Genomic DNA, 14452 nt, shown 5'->3' with positions numbered 1-14452 from the left:
GCGAGTACCAGTCAGCATGAACAGTACAGGGGTACTGTTCATCTATTTATAGGCACATGACGCAGCCTGTGTAAATTTACATCATGCCTTTTATATTTACTATTGACTTATGGATAAACCAACAGGACTGAATAACCTTTTCCCCTTTAGGTCGGTTCATCTTTCCGCCATTTAGTCGAAGTTTCTTTACATGTAGCTTCGGAGCAGCATCATCCTTCGTCTCAATCATGCTTTTCACATAGCGTATGATTTTAATCCGAGTCCGAAGGTACCTGTTCATATGTCACACTTGGAAAACATTGTTAAATCATGTTTTTGAGAACCTTCGGAAGACGAAGGCTCCCAACAGATGACAACACAATTCCACGCAGCGAATTGGATGTCACCAAATTTCAATTCAATTGTTTGGATGCCACCGAATTGGAGTTTAGAATTGTGTGGTCCAATTCCACTCAATACATAGGGGTGATGCTCTGTATTTGAAAAGACAAGAATTGAGTATCTGATTCCAAATCTTATTTTCATGTGCAAACAAACAACATAGGCCATGTTTGGTTTCATTTAGTCTTAGGACTAAACTTTAGTCTTAGGACTAAACTTTAGTCCCTACTTGTTTGGTTTTAGGGACTAAATAGGTTCTAAAGTCATTAAATACATTGTCCAAAGACTTAAATGCTCTTGGAATACACTCACGTGGGCTTTTAGTCTCCTTTAGCACCTATGTGAAGGACTAAAGACTAAATCATTTTAGTCCATATTTTAGTCCTAGTGTTTGGCAAAAAAAAGGACTAAATGAGACTAAAAACTAGAGACTAATCTTTAGTCCCTCTAACCAAACACCCCCATAATCTTGGAAAGTTGATTCCAATTCATAATTCTGTGGTCTAATATATACATCCAACGGTATTAGGGAAGTTGTCCTAAAATCGTGATTGTTCTTAAACTGTACACGTATACATCGGTCAATCTCTGCCGTTCCTAACACCAGATTTCATGATGCTTCCGTCATCTACTATCTCGTGTATCAGTCCCCGCCGGCTTCCGTCCCCAATTACTCGCTCAAACCCTAGCCCCACCGCGCGAATGGCCGATGTGCTTGACCCGGCCTCCGACGCGCCGCGCGCGCGCCGTCCGCCGCCACCTCCCCCGGATAGCCCGGAGGACCGCTCGCCGCAGCTGCCCCCGCCTCCACCCGGGGGCCCCCCGGCGGCGAGCCGGAAGCGGAGTCGCTCTCCGCCGCCGCCGCCGCCGCCTCCGCTGGGTTCGTCCCGGCCCCAAAGGTATCGGGACCACCGCAGCGGCGGAGGGCGGGGCGGGAGCAGCCCCAGCCCGCCGCCGTACCGGGGCAGCCGCCGCCACTCGCCGTCCAGGAGATCCCCGTCGCCGCCATTCAAGCGGTCGCGGAGGGACGACGGGTACGACCGCCGCGGGGGCCGCGGGAGCCCGCCGCGTTACGGGTACGATGATAGGAGGTGAGGGGCTTTGGCTCAATCGTCCGTCGGGGTTTCTGTGCACGGAAAGTTTTTGCAGGTGGTATGTGTGCTTACCGTGTGGTTGTTCAGGCGAGGTTATGACCATGAGCGAGGTGGCGGCAGAGGTGGGTATGAAGATGACAGGAACCAGGGCAGATATCTGAACCGTGCTCCAGGTGAGGACTCTTCTCATGCAAAGTTCAGTTGTAGGAATATATTAATAATCTTGGTAATAGAAGATCTAAAGTAACAAATGTGAATATAAATTTAAAATTGAAAAAGATGGAGATCTTCGTGTACTAGTTGTTACTCCCTAGTCTCTCCAGCATTCTTGTGTTTTTCCTGAAGTCTGGTAAAGACATGTGGTTATTCCAAGATGTCGGTGCACAGGAGTCCAAGCAACTAGCACTGGTGATTTAACACACATACCAGTTTTGAAGCAAGCGTTACATGTGGCCTTGAGTCCTTGACGGATAGGAAGGCGCCAGCTAGCTGTATATTACTTTTTGTGAAGCATCACTGGAACCGCATGCATAGTATGGAACCAAATCCAATTAATACGGGCACCTTGGCATGGCATCAAAGGGCTGGATTAATTTCCTCTTTGGTATGTGCAATCCATCTATTCGTGCATTAGAAAACGGACCAGAGGGAGTAGTTCGTTTGTTCTTGCTGTGACCTTACAGTACAATGTTGATCACATGAACCTTCTCAACTTAAGTAGCTATATGTTCTCTGCTTCTATATAAAATGGCTGTTCTTTAGTTTTATGTCTGGCGACAAATAACTTGTGACGAATGACTTGTTATTTGTTTATGATTTATGACAATCACTTGACATGCAACTTCTGTACCCAGATTGGCCTGATTCGGGGTACGGAGCGGCCAATGATGGTCCAGGGGTCACCCAAAGGTACTGATGATGTAACTAATGACAGATTTTTTTTGTTTGCTTTTTTGAATCTTCGTTATGAGCCACTTCAAAATTTTGTCTTGCGGGGTATTGGTTGCTATCACTGTATATAAGAGTCATCAGAACTCATCACTGCTTGTGGAGAATTCAAATCAAGCTCATATTGTCAAGTGCTCTATGCATTGTTAACGGGTAGAGAATCTTCTCAGAAAATTCCCCATATTTGATGTTCGGAAGCAAAAGATGTGGATGATTTATCAGGCCAAAGTTTCTGTCTACCACAACCTAATTACTCTTGTTACCCACCACCAGCAAGCCTTCTGCTCTCTTTACAGTTTGTGCTGCTACAACAAATAGCTTCCTCCAGTATACCACTAGTATATGTATATATTGAGATGCAGCTATATACTCGAAAGCAGAATCCATATATGTTTCGGATGCAGTCAAATGGAGAATCTGATGAGAACATTCTCTATCCGTTAACAATCAATTGGCAGAGGCTTCGTTTGGAACTCACAAGCGCTCTTTTCTTCACAATGTAATATGAGACCATTCACAGTTTTTTCCCAGCATATCACATTATGCATACATTTATACTGGCAATTCCTTAAATTAACAATTCATAACACTTAAGAAATTTATACTTCTGAACAATATTGGTTCCTGGTTTCTGTATTACTGCAATGAAGCTCCTACTCATTGATGACCCTGCCAAGGTTTTCAACTCGATAAGTCGAGTCAAGCTGTCAAGGTACCGACTTGGTGACTAGTCGGTAAGTCAGTCGACTAGTCGCCGACTTGCCAATATAGTGGCTGTTTTGCCTATATAATGGCTTCATATAGACAATATAGCATTTATATATGAAGAAAGGGCATGTTTTACCTCATTTGAAGCCTGAAATTGAATGAAACTGAAATAAACAGCAAGGCTTACCTCATTTGAAGCCTCAAACTGAACCAAATCAGCCACATAAGTGATTAGTCATAAACTCATAAGTCATAACAGCCATATATAGACATATAGTTAATAGTTCAAATTGGAAATCAAATAGAATCTTCCATCTCCCTAGAGCTTGTTGTGAGGGCGGGGGAGGGGAGCAGGACTCACCAGTGCAGATGAGGGGCGGCGTGCAGAGGAGGGGTGGCGGCCAGAGGAGGGGCGGCATGCAGAGGAGGGGTTGCAGGCGGCCAGAGGTGGGCGGCGTGTAGAGGAGGGGCTGGAGGCGGCCAGAGATGTTGGAGGTAGGGTTTATGTTGTATAATGGGCCTTTGGGCTGCTTGGGCCGAACTGGGACACAAGTCGGCCGACTTGCCAGACCAAGTCGACGACTAGTCGACTGAGAATTTCCAGTCGTTTCCAAGTCGCCCGACTTGCCAGAAAAGTCGAGCCGACCTCACCAGTCGAGATCCCAGGGCCGACCCGACGACTAGTCGCCGACTTGAAAACAGGGGACCCCGCTTTAGAGGAGGGACATGCATGATTCTTATTCCTAATATAGCATGGGTCATTACAGGTCATTTTCTCTTAAAAATGAACTGCCTGATAATTTTGCATGCTGTTGAGAGTTGATTTATACTTTCTCTGTCCTTATTTAATATTTTGTATGTTCATGCTTGTGCTAACTTAAAGGAAAAGCACAGATCACTGCCCCCGATTAAATTTGTTTTATCCTGCCACCTATGCAATTTCATTTTTTCCCTCCTATTTCACCCATCTTTAATTTTAGCGACCAATGAATCATATGCAAAATGAGATGATGCCCCATTTTACTCACCTCTTTGAAATTCTTTAACATCATATGAGAAAAGGGGAGGCTTGGCGCAGTGGTAAAGCTGCTGCCTTGTGATCAGGAGGTCGCGGGTATGAATCATGGAAACAGCCTCTTGCAAATGCAGGGAAACACTGTGTACTATAGACCCAAATGGGTCTGACCCTTCCTCGGACTCCGCGCAAGCGGGAGTACATGCACCGGCTGCCCGTTTTTATCAAATGAAAAATAAAGAGAATTCTTTTCCACTACAATAAATAAATAAGATACAAAATACCATCGTGTGCCTGTGTTCAATAAACCTTAGGTGCCGTTTGGTTCACATATTTGTAACGTGATGGGTAACTAATAACGTTAGATAATAACGATAGATCATGTTTGTTTAGGTCCAACCGTAATCAGATACCACACTAGGAACTAACACCGGCCTATTCAAACTTGTTATTACTGGTACTCGAGCAGTGTTATTAAAACTACGTTTAAACGTCAAAACTCTAATTAGAGGTTGAAACCACGTTTTAGCGTTTTGGCGTTCTAAACTGTAAAACGCAGTGTTTTATGCATTTTAGACTATTAGCTACTTTTGAGCCCAGTCTATTAGTTACTTTTGGGGTTCAATCCAACTCTTGGGTGAAGTTTTGGTAAGCCAGTAACCTCTCTGTTTTGGTATTTAACTTCATATTATTGTCTGAAATTATGATGTATTGGTATTTTTCCTATGTTGTTTAAAACTACGTTTAAACAAAGTTTAAACGTTTAAAAGTCAAAATTTCACCCATGAGCGTTCCAACGTTTTATCGTTTTAATAACCTTGTACTCGAGTGTGAATCATTACCGTTGCCATTTACGTTACATTTCGTGAACCAAACAACACCTTAGTGTCTACTGTTGGAATTAGGAAGGCTCAATTATATTTTGATTGGGATCCTTACCGTCTAAACAATTCTCGCTCAGTGTGCATAAAAGCACTCTGGCAATCTGGGTTGAAGACCTCATATGAACTCCATGTGCATGTGGAAGCATGCTAACTTCACAAATGAACAACAATGAAACAAATAAAAGCTTTCTTACTCTGATACTCTTGGGTTTGGACAGGCTTACAGCATACCCCCCAGGGAGTCCAGGAGGTATTCATTTGATCAGATGTCTGACCTAATCCAAATGAAACAAATCAGTGATTGTTACTGAAGACTACAGTTGCATACCAAATTCTTACTCATACATTTTTTATGAATATTTATGAGCACTCAATTTTGTATAATCTTCTGATTTGTTTAAGTTTCTGGAGCTATCCATTCTAACATTCCAAACAGAAATATTAGAACATAGTTTGAGTTTGTGACAACATGCTTTTGTGATCTTATTAATTATGACTCTTTCCAGGGAAGGTTTGATGACATACAAACAGTTCATGCAAGTTCTTGAGGATGATATTTCACCAAGTGAAGCTGAACGCAGGTAAGCCAATAACAAAAGAACACTTTGAGAAATATAATACATGTGCCCCATTGTGTTTCTTAACAACTTTTGTGCTGTGTTACCCAGGTACCAAGAGTATAGAACTGAGTATATCACTACTCAGAAACGTGCTTATTTTGATCTCCACAAGAATGAAGATTGGTACGTTCCAAGAGATTTTATTCAGACACTAATTGTGCTCTTTAGGTATGCAGGAGTTGCATATGGTTCATTCACTTATTTGTCTTTTTGTTTGCTTACACTTGCAGGTTAAAAGACAAGTACCACCCAACTAACTTGTTGTCTGTTATCGAAAGGTGGAGTTGCATTCTGTGTGGACTTTGGTCTTGTAATATCTAGGACCTTATATGCTCTAGTACAAAGGTGTCCATTACTGCATTGAATGGTCTCCTTCCAGCTCATATTAATTATTGTCGGTTTATGCAGGAGGAATGAACGTTGCAAGGTTATAGCAAAGGATTTCTTTCTTGATTTGCAGAATGGAACTCTGGACCTGTGAGTTTATTTTCACATTGCTAGTGTCATGATGCCTTTTTATGGATGGGCTGTTTATATATTGATATCCTGCTGAACAGAGGCCCTGGAATAACTGCCGGTGCAGCAAGTAAACTAGGTGGTAGTGATGGAAATTCTGAGGATGACATGGACAATGACAAGAGAAGAAAGCATGGCAAAGATTCCTCAAAAGCAACTGATTCTCTTTCTGGTGCCCCCAAGGCTCATCCAGTTAGTTCTGAATCACGTCGAGTCCAAGCTGACATAGAGCAAACTCTAGCTCTCGTGCGTAAGCTTGATGCTGAGAAGGGCATTGATGGCAATGTACTGTCAAGTGGTGATCATGACAAGTCAGATGTAGACAAATCACACATAGGATCTATGGGGCCTATAGTTATAATCAGAGGTTTAACGACTGTCAAAGGCCTGGAAGGCGTTGAGCTCCTAGACACTATTCTTACCTATTTGTGGCGTATTCATGGTGTTGATTACTATGGCACATCAGAGTCGCATGAGGCCAAGGGCCTTCGTCACGTGAGAGTAGACAGTAAGACTTCTAGCACATCTGATGTCAGTTCTGCTGATTGGGAGAAGAAGCTGGATACTTTCTGGCAGGAAAGACTGAATGGTCAGGACCAGCTGGTCATACTTACTGCCAAGGACAAAATTGATGCAGCAGCTGCTGAAGTTTTAGAACCTCTTGTCAGGAAAATCAGGGATGAAAAGTATGGATGGAAATATGGCTGTGGAGCCAAGGGCTGTACAAAGCTTTTTCATGCTCCTGAGTTTGTTCACAAGCATTTGAAGCTCAAGCATCCAGACCTTGTATTAGAGTCAACGTCAAAAGTTCGAGAGGATCTTTATTTTCAAAATTACATGAAGTACGTTTATGTGATGCTCTATTTACAGCTAAAGAACAGTATCATTGACGTTTAGGAGGTGATACTTATCTAGACCTTTCATTTTTAAACAGTGATCCTAACGCACCAGGTGGAACCCCAGTGATGCAACAGTCTGCACCAGTAAGGATAACACACTTCACATTCTTGCTTTAATAAAATTCTAATCTACAAATTATAGCATTATTCTGACATACCATGTGTCTGGTCATAATGATTAACACACTTCTTCTCTGGGGGATATTCTGTAAATCTATTTCTCTGCTTCACCTATAATTAATTATTTTATGTGTCATTTTGATTTCATTCAACTTAATTTATGTTAGGAGCTTTCTTTTCTTTTTCTTTTGGTGACGAACATTGTATTGTTTATGTCTTTTTGTTATTACTGATCCATTGGATCAGATCTCTAGTGCCATAACATTGCCAATTTTTTAGGGCAAAGCATTATGTCCTTAGGGATGTGGCTGACGTGTCTGCATGTTGTGGATTTTGAATGAATGGCTGACTGCTTACTTGCTTGGGTGAGGGAGTATATGATGGCTTAGCCTTTAGCAGCCTGGGTGGAATTATTATATCTCGCAAAATAACGTAGCTGGATAGTCAATTAATGAGTTGTCAACAGTCTGCCTTTTTGGGATCTTCTGTTAAAAACACGGGAATTCAAATTTGGATCATTATATTTTTGTATGTTTAGTAGATGTGCTGCTAACAAAATGTATCTAATACAGGAGACTGCTGCCAAATTTGATTCTTATTGAAGGGTGAATTGGGCCGACATCTTAATACCTGACCCAACTTCTTATTTTCAGGACAGAGGAAGACGGAGACCTAGCATGGACAGTCGTCTGAAATTTGACCGTGGCAGTAACAGAGACCATGATAAAGCTGATAGAGATGGAGTCAGGTATGGTAGAGGTGACCACTCTCCAAGCCGTGATGGGCCTGATGATCAGATGTTTGATGGTTTCCGCGGACGGCCCTCGAATGCTCCTTTTGTTGCTGAATTCCCAGCTCCACCGATATTGATGCCAGTACCTGGTGCTGGGTAAGTGGAAAGGCATGCATTTCAGCATATTTCAATTGCAATTAGGGACTGCTAAGTGCTAACTACTGTGGCTGCTATTGTTTTCAGTCCCTTGGGCCCATTTGTTCCTGCACCTCCAGAGATAGCGATGCATATGCTGAGAGAGCAAGGGCCACCTCCTCCTTTTGAACCAAATGGCGCACCACATGGCAATGCTGGAATGCTTGGGCCAATGATGGGTGGCCCAGCACCGATTATAGCTATGCCTCCAAATTTCCGCCATGATCCTCGCCGCCTGAGAAGGTTTACCCCCAGTTTCAGAATCTTGTTTTCCTCATGTTTGGGTGCTCTGATGTTCATGCAATTTTGTTGCTGCGAAGGCTAATTATTCTTTTTTGGATGAACTTTAAAAAATGTCGCTGTAGTTTTTAGTGGGATTTTTTTTGGCAACAAAATGCAACTCATACCTGGCTTTGGTTGCAGTTATAACGACCTCGATGCTCCTGATGAGGAAGTCACTGTCCTTGACTACAGAAGCTTGTAGGGTCCAGCACCTCCAGATACCCGTAGTCAAGTTTCCCGTTCCCCCATTGGTGAATTGGGCTTTTTTCTCTTTATGAAGGCAAAAGATGGAAGGTTATGTTCAATTAAACCAATTTTTGGGTCACCTGTAGTCTGTTAGATTCTGTTGTAACTTGAATACTCTGTGGATGCACTGCGGTTGCTACAGTTCTTGTCCAACTTTTTTTTGACACAGTGCTGTAATAAATAGGCGTCTGTTTGGAACCTGGGTGGGGTGGTTGTAGTGAGAGATACGTACTTCGCCACCTTGTTGCAGTCTGCAATGCCCCTTGAACATTTGCTGCAATCCGTGACTTCGTCAGAAGTCAGAACGAAGACTTGGTACTGGGTGTTGAACGGTTTACAAACAATAAGGTCAAAATTCTTATCAACTCGCAATATCTGGACTCAGGTATTGGCAGTGTAGCGAAAGTGTGTAGTACCCATGAACGTGCATGATTTGTTTGTTGTAAAAAATGTAGAAAGAAAAAGCATGTGACAACAACAACAGTCTTCCAATTAAGTGTAGGCTAAAGTTAAAACTCAACAAGTGTTGTTTTTTCATTCATTTCTAACTAAAGTTTAGATACGTGGACAATTATTGCTTTACATTTATTTATTTCTACTCAAAGCTAATTCAGTAAGCGTATGCTAAAGTCAAAACTCAACAAGTATAAACTATGAGTCGAAATTCTTTGGAAGAATAAATCAAAGTTTAAATACGTGGTTAGTTGTTTTTCTTATTCATTTCTAATACGTGAATGGTTGTTGTTTTATATTTATTTCTATTTAAATCATTTTTATCTAAAACTAGATGTATATTTAGAAACAAAAAAAATCAAGTGATGCTACGATCAAATCCAAAATATAAGGGGTGTAATCAGATCAGACGTAGACGGATAATACTTGTTTCATATTTGTTTTTATATTTCTTTTTGAATTCGGATCGGATATAAATATTATTAAGTTGAGATAAAATTTAAATGAATAACATCTTAAATAGGCAACTTTAAGAATACGAATGATAAAGAGTGGATACAAAGTATCGATCGGCCTTTTTTAAATGGATCGAATTTGAATACCAAAGAATAATATCTCTACTATTTACATCCCTAAAAGTATATTTGTAATGCTATTATTTGAAAGACTGTTATTTGGCCTTCTTAACTATCTATTGCCTTGGTCTTATTTATTTGCCGGCTTTTTCTCCATTGGTTCTCGTCTGGCTAGCTAAGTCCGCACGCTTTCTTTCCTTGTTTCTCCAAGCCCCCGCCCCCTCCCCGAGCTATGATACCAACCGTACAGGCAGATATTGTAGATAGATTGCCCCTCATGTCTCGCGCGCTTGCGATTAGTGTTATCAACCCGTAGGAGCAGCAGGAGGCCAGGAGCTTATGTGCCTTCTTGTACGCTGCCATCTGTCATGTGACCAATTCGTCGAGCATCCTATAGGCATCGGGCAATGCCAAATCCTGGGCAGTTGATCCAGCGTCCTTGTTGTTTTCCTGATGAATTCGGCTGCTGGTGTTAGCTATTGAACCTCGTTCTTTCCCCTCACACACTGATGAAACCCGAAGTCTCCTGTTGCTAGTCGGACAGCGCGCGCGGCGGCTGTTTTTCTTGTTAGTTACCATCTCATGTTACCTCATCTTACTTCCGTTTCCAGCAAAAATCCATGTGATGTTTCGACTAATCTACCGTTTGTGTGCTTCAAACTGTTGCAGGGTTATCTCTTGATTCTTGGTTGGAAATATACCATACAGCAGTAAGGAGAAGTCAGCGAATATGGCAGACGCGCTGTTTGTTGTTCTCAGGAAAGTTGCCCTTTCCCTGGGAGAAGGCGCGCTGGTGAAGATTGGCACGGACGTGGTCGAGGCAGCGCCCATCTTGACAGATTTTGAGCATGGCATGCGACAAACCGAGGGCGAGCTCTTGGTCCTGCAGGCCTTTATCGGGCAGGTCCGGGCGCAGAAGGCCGGTGACAAGGCGTTCGGCGCATGGTTGGACCAGGTTAGAGATGTCGCCCATGAGGTAGAAGATATCGTTGACGAGTATGCTTACCTTACCACGCAAGCCATGGATGCAAGCAGCTTCTTCAAGAGAAAGTTCCATCAGGTGAAGAACTTTGCAGCGTGGCAGAAGCTACCGATCCGGATCAGTCAAGTGGAAGCTCGGGTCCGGAGGCTGTCCGAAATGAGGAGCCGGTATGGGATTTCGGTAGGCGAACAAGACAGGGGTAGCAAGTTACAGCAATCCAATCAGTTCTCTGCGTCAGATTTTGCTTACCTAACTGATGATTCTGAAATAGTAGGGCATGGCGAGGAAATCGAGAGACTGACACAGTGGCTGCTTGAGGAGAATCAGGACCGAACTCTGATAGCCATCTTTGGTATGGGTGGTCTAGGTAAAACTACTGTTGCAAGCAGTGTCTACAAGAACCAAAAGATCAGGAGAACTTTTGATTGCCATGCATGGGTCACGGTATCTCAGACTTACCAAGCTGAAGAGCTTCTGAGAGAAATCATGAACCAGTTAATAGAGCAGAGAGCAAGTTTGGCAAGTGGCTTCATGACCATGAGTCGCATGAGATTAGTTGAGATGATACAGAACTATTTGCGGGACAAAAAATATTTTATTGTCTTGGATGATGTATGGGATAAAGATGCTTGGTTGTTTCTGAACTATGCATTTGCCAGAAACAATTGTGGAAGTAAAGTGCTGATAACAACCCGGAGAAAAGATGTGTATTCTTTGGCAGTTCACAGTCATGTAATTGAACTTAAAACTCTTAACTATGCTGAATCATGGGAACTCTTCTGCAAAAAAGCATTTTTTGCATTGGAGGGCAACATATGCCCTAAGAATCTCACGTCTTTGGTGGAGAAAGTCGTTGATAAGTGTCAAGGATTGCCATTGGCTATCATAGCCATCGGAAGGATTCTATCATGCCATGGATTAGATGAATGGGAGTGGGCATTTTTCTACAACCAACTTAATTGGCAGTTAGCTAACAATTCAGAGCTAAGCTGGATCTCTACTGTCTTGAATCTGAGCTTGGATGATCTCCCAAGTCATCTGAGGAGCTGCTTTCTATACTGCAGCCTATTTCCTGAAGATCACTTTATTAAAAGAAAACAGATAGCCAAGTTATGGATTGCGGAAGGTCTTGTGGATGAGAGAGGGGATGGGACAACAATGGAGGAAGTTGCTGAGCATTACCTTGCAGAGCTAACTCACCGTTCTCTTCTTCAGGTCATAGAAAGAAATGCAAGCGGAAGGCCAAGAACGTTTGTTATGCATGATCTTGTGCGGGAAGTGACCTCAATAACCGCTGAAAAGGAAAAGTTCGCGGTGATACATGGCCATGTTGGTACAACCCAAGTTTCCCATGATGCGCGCCGCTTGTGCATCCAAAAAAGTGCAGATTCTCAAAACTCTTTAGCAAATTCACATCTTCGATCATTCATTTTATTTGACAATTTAGTACCGTCTTCCTGGATAAATGATGTCTCATCACGTTTCAGACTGCTGAGGGTCTTAGGCCTAAGATTTACTAATATTGAACAAATGCCGTGCGGGGTCACAGAACTGTATAACTTGCGTTATCTGGATATTTCGTACACAAAAGTCAAGCAGATACCGGCATCATTCAGAAAACTCATGCACCTTCAAGTTTTAGATCTGAGGTTCACCTGCGTGGAGGAGTTGCCATTTGAAATAACTACGCTAACTAATTTACGCCATTTACATGTTGCTGCGGTCCATGATCTTCAAGAAAGATCACTGAATTGCTTCAGTGCTACAAAAATTCCTGGCAACATTTGTGGCCTAAAGAATCTTCAATCTTTACATACGGTTTCAGCTAATGAAGATTTGGTTTCACAGTTGGGAAATTTGACTCTTATGAGAAGCTTGACTATAATGAATGTGCGGCAAAGCTATATCGCAGAGCTATGGAACTCCCTGACAAAAATGCCTAACCTGAGTGTCCTGATTATTTTTGCATCTGATATGGATGAGATTCTTGATTTGAGAATGCTGAGGCCCTTACCTAACCTTAAGTTGTTCTGGCTGGCAGGAAAGATGAAGGGAGGCGTGCTCCCATCGATATTCAACAAGTTTGAGAAGCTAACACAGTTAAAAATGGACTGGTCTGGTCTGAATAAGGACCCTATAAGCTCCTTTTCTTACATGCTAACTCTAGTCGATGTGTGGTTCTTCGGGGCATATTGTGGGGAATATCTATCTTTTTGTGCTGGATGGTTCCCCAATCTCAAATCTCTGCACATTGCTGATATGGAACATCTGACTCGGATTGAGATAGAGGATGGAACAATGATGGGCCTGCATCATCTGGAACTTGTTGGTTTAAGGAATATGAGGCTAGTTCCTAAGGGTATCAAGTATATTAGAACACTCCGTCAGATGATCCTGACTGATATGCCAAAGGAGTTAGTTGAAAGCCTGCGAGGAAGTGACGCGCACATTGTTCAGCATGTTCCCAACATCCATATTTTTGACTCCAGTGATCCTGAAGCAGGTAATCTCCACATCAATTTAAAACAAATACGAATGATCAGTTTAAAACCTAAGAAAAAACTCATGTCTAAAAAAACTATTTGCAAAGCTTATCAATGAACTAGGTATTTACAGTGTTTCATCCTTACTTTGTCCTATTCGAACTCTTACTGTGTAGAGTATACAAGTTTCCTAAAGGATTCCATAAATGAACTGCACTCGTTCATTGTTATGGGATGGAGTTAACATATAGTTAGTACTTCTTTGGGTATGCCGTGTCCCTTCCAATTTTTAATTCAAATTATGCTTATTTACATTGAATGAATTTTCAGAAGGAATATACCTCGTGGATTTTTCTTCTTCTTATGGATGTGTTCTCAACTTCTCATCTGTATTTTTTTAGTGTTATTCAGAATTTTAAATACAAGTTCGTTGATATTGCAATCTGCACTCATATTTAGATTTATAAGCTGTACAGAAATGTAACTACTACGTTGTTGATATTTCAGTAAATAACTTCATATTCTGGCCTCATCTTGCCAAGAAGTACGGCTCTGGTGTAACTAAGTATGACCCTAGAAAATGAGGATCATCTGGAACCTGGAAAATTATTGGGAGGTTTCAGCAATAAATATGTCTCTGATTTGTAGGACAACCACTTGAGCAGTGAGAAAATCATCAAAATGTACTTGTTGATCTTGGTGCCAAAACTCTAGATGAGTGTGTTTTGTGTGTAATATATGTTACTCATGGATTTTGGCCCTCGCTACCGAATGGTTTCCTACTGCCAATAATGATTCATTCGAACAGAATTCACCATCAAAAAATGGAGAAGGAAACATGTGGAAGCTAAAAGATTGTGCATTCACTTATAAATGGGCATCATCCCTCTAGGAGTGAGGCGCCTTGGACAAACCGCAGAAGTCTCACATATGCAGTGCTTGAGAGTGGCAGGCCAACTAAATAACTATTGCCTATGAGAGTTTGTGAAGCCATCTGTGCCGTCTTAGATCTTGTCGTATGCTAATATCTTAAAACAACAATAATTTCTTATTTTGTTTGTTGAAACCTATGAGTGGAACCATTGAGTTGGTGTTACTATTTGTCAGCTATGAGAGTTTTCCAGTTACTATTTGTCAGCTATTATCAGTGGCTTATCAGTTATGGTTACCACAAAGAAAATATGCTGCTAGGTGCTATGTAATGATCAATCGACAAACACCAAGGTTAGTTCAAATCAGCTCCCAATTTGTTTGATCTGTGCAATTTCTAGACCCGGTTCAAATCTGGATGTCGCGTGCAATTTCTGGATGCAAGTGG

General features: G+C 41.9%; 2 protein-coding genes across 2 annotated transcripts; both read left to right on the top strand.

Annotated features, from left to right (window-relative positions):
* Positions 1–984: 984 nt before the first annotated feature.
* On the top strand, positions 985–8883 carry LOC100279372 (putative SERRATE-related C2H2 zinc-finger family protein). The gene is made up of 12 exons (NM_001152388.1): positions 985–1472; positions 1563–1648; positions 2330–2384; positions 5537–5611; positions 5699–5773; positions 5881–5928; positions 6059–6127; positions 6208–7008; positions 7101–7149; positions 7839–8074; positions 8162–8356; positions 8537–8883. The coding sequence occupies exons 1-12, from the start codon at positions 994–996 to the stop codon at positions 8595–8597; spliced, it is 2229 nt and encodes a 742-aa protein (NP_001145860.1). The 5' UTR covers positions 985–993; the 3' UTR covers positions 8598–8883.
* An 866-nt stretch (positions 8884–9749) lies between these two features.
* On the top strand, positions 9750–13936 carry LOC100217120 (disease resistance analog PIC11). Its single transcript, NM_001359620.1, has 3 exons — positions 9750–10236; positions 10339–13154; positions 13642–13936. The coding sequence occupies exons 2-3, from the start codon at positions 10400–10402 to the stop codon at positions 13716–13718; spliced, it is 2832 nt and encodes a 943-aa protein (NP_001346549.1). The 5' UTR covers positions 9750–10236; positions 10339–10399; the 3' UTR covers positions 13719–13936.
* Positions 13937–14452: the final 516 nt, after the last annotated feature.

Source organism: Zea mays, chromosome 5, assembly GCF_902167145.1.
Source record: "Zea mays cultivar B73 chromosome 5, Zm-B73-REFERENCE-NAM-5.0, whole genome shotgun sequence".
Lineage (NCBI taxonomy): Eukaryota > Viridiplantae > Streptophyta > Magnoliopsida > Poales > Poaceae > Zea > Zea mays.
Note: the sequence above shows the minus strand (reverse complement) of the source record. Positions and strands in the feature narration are given on the sequence as shown.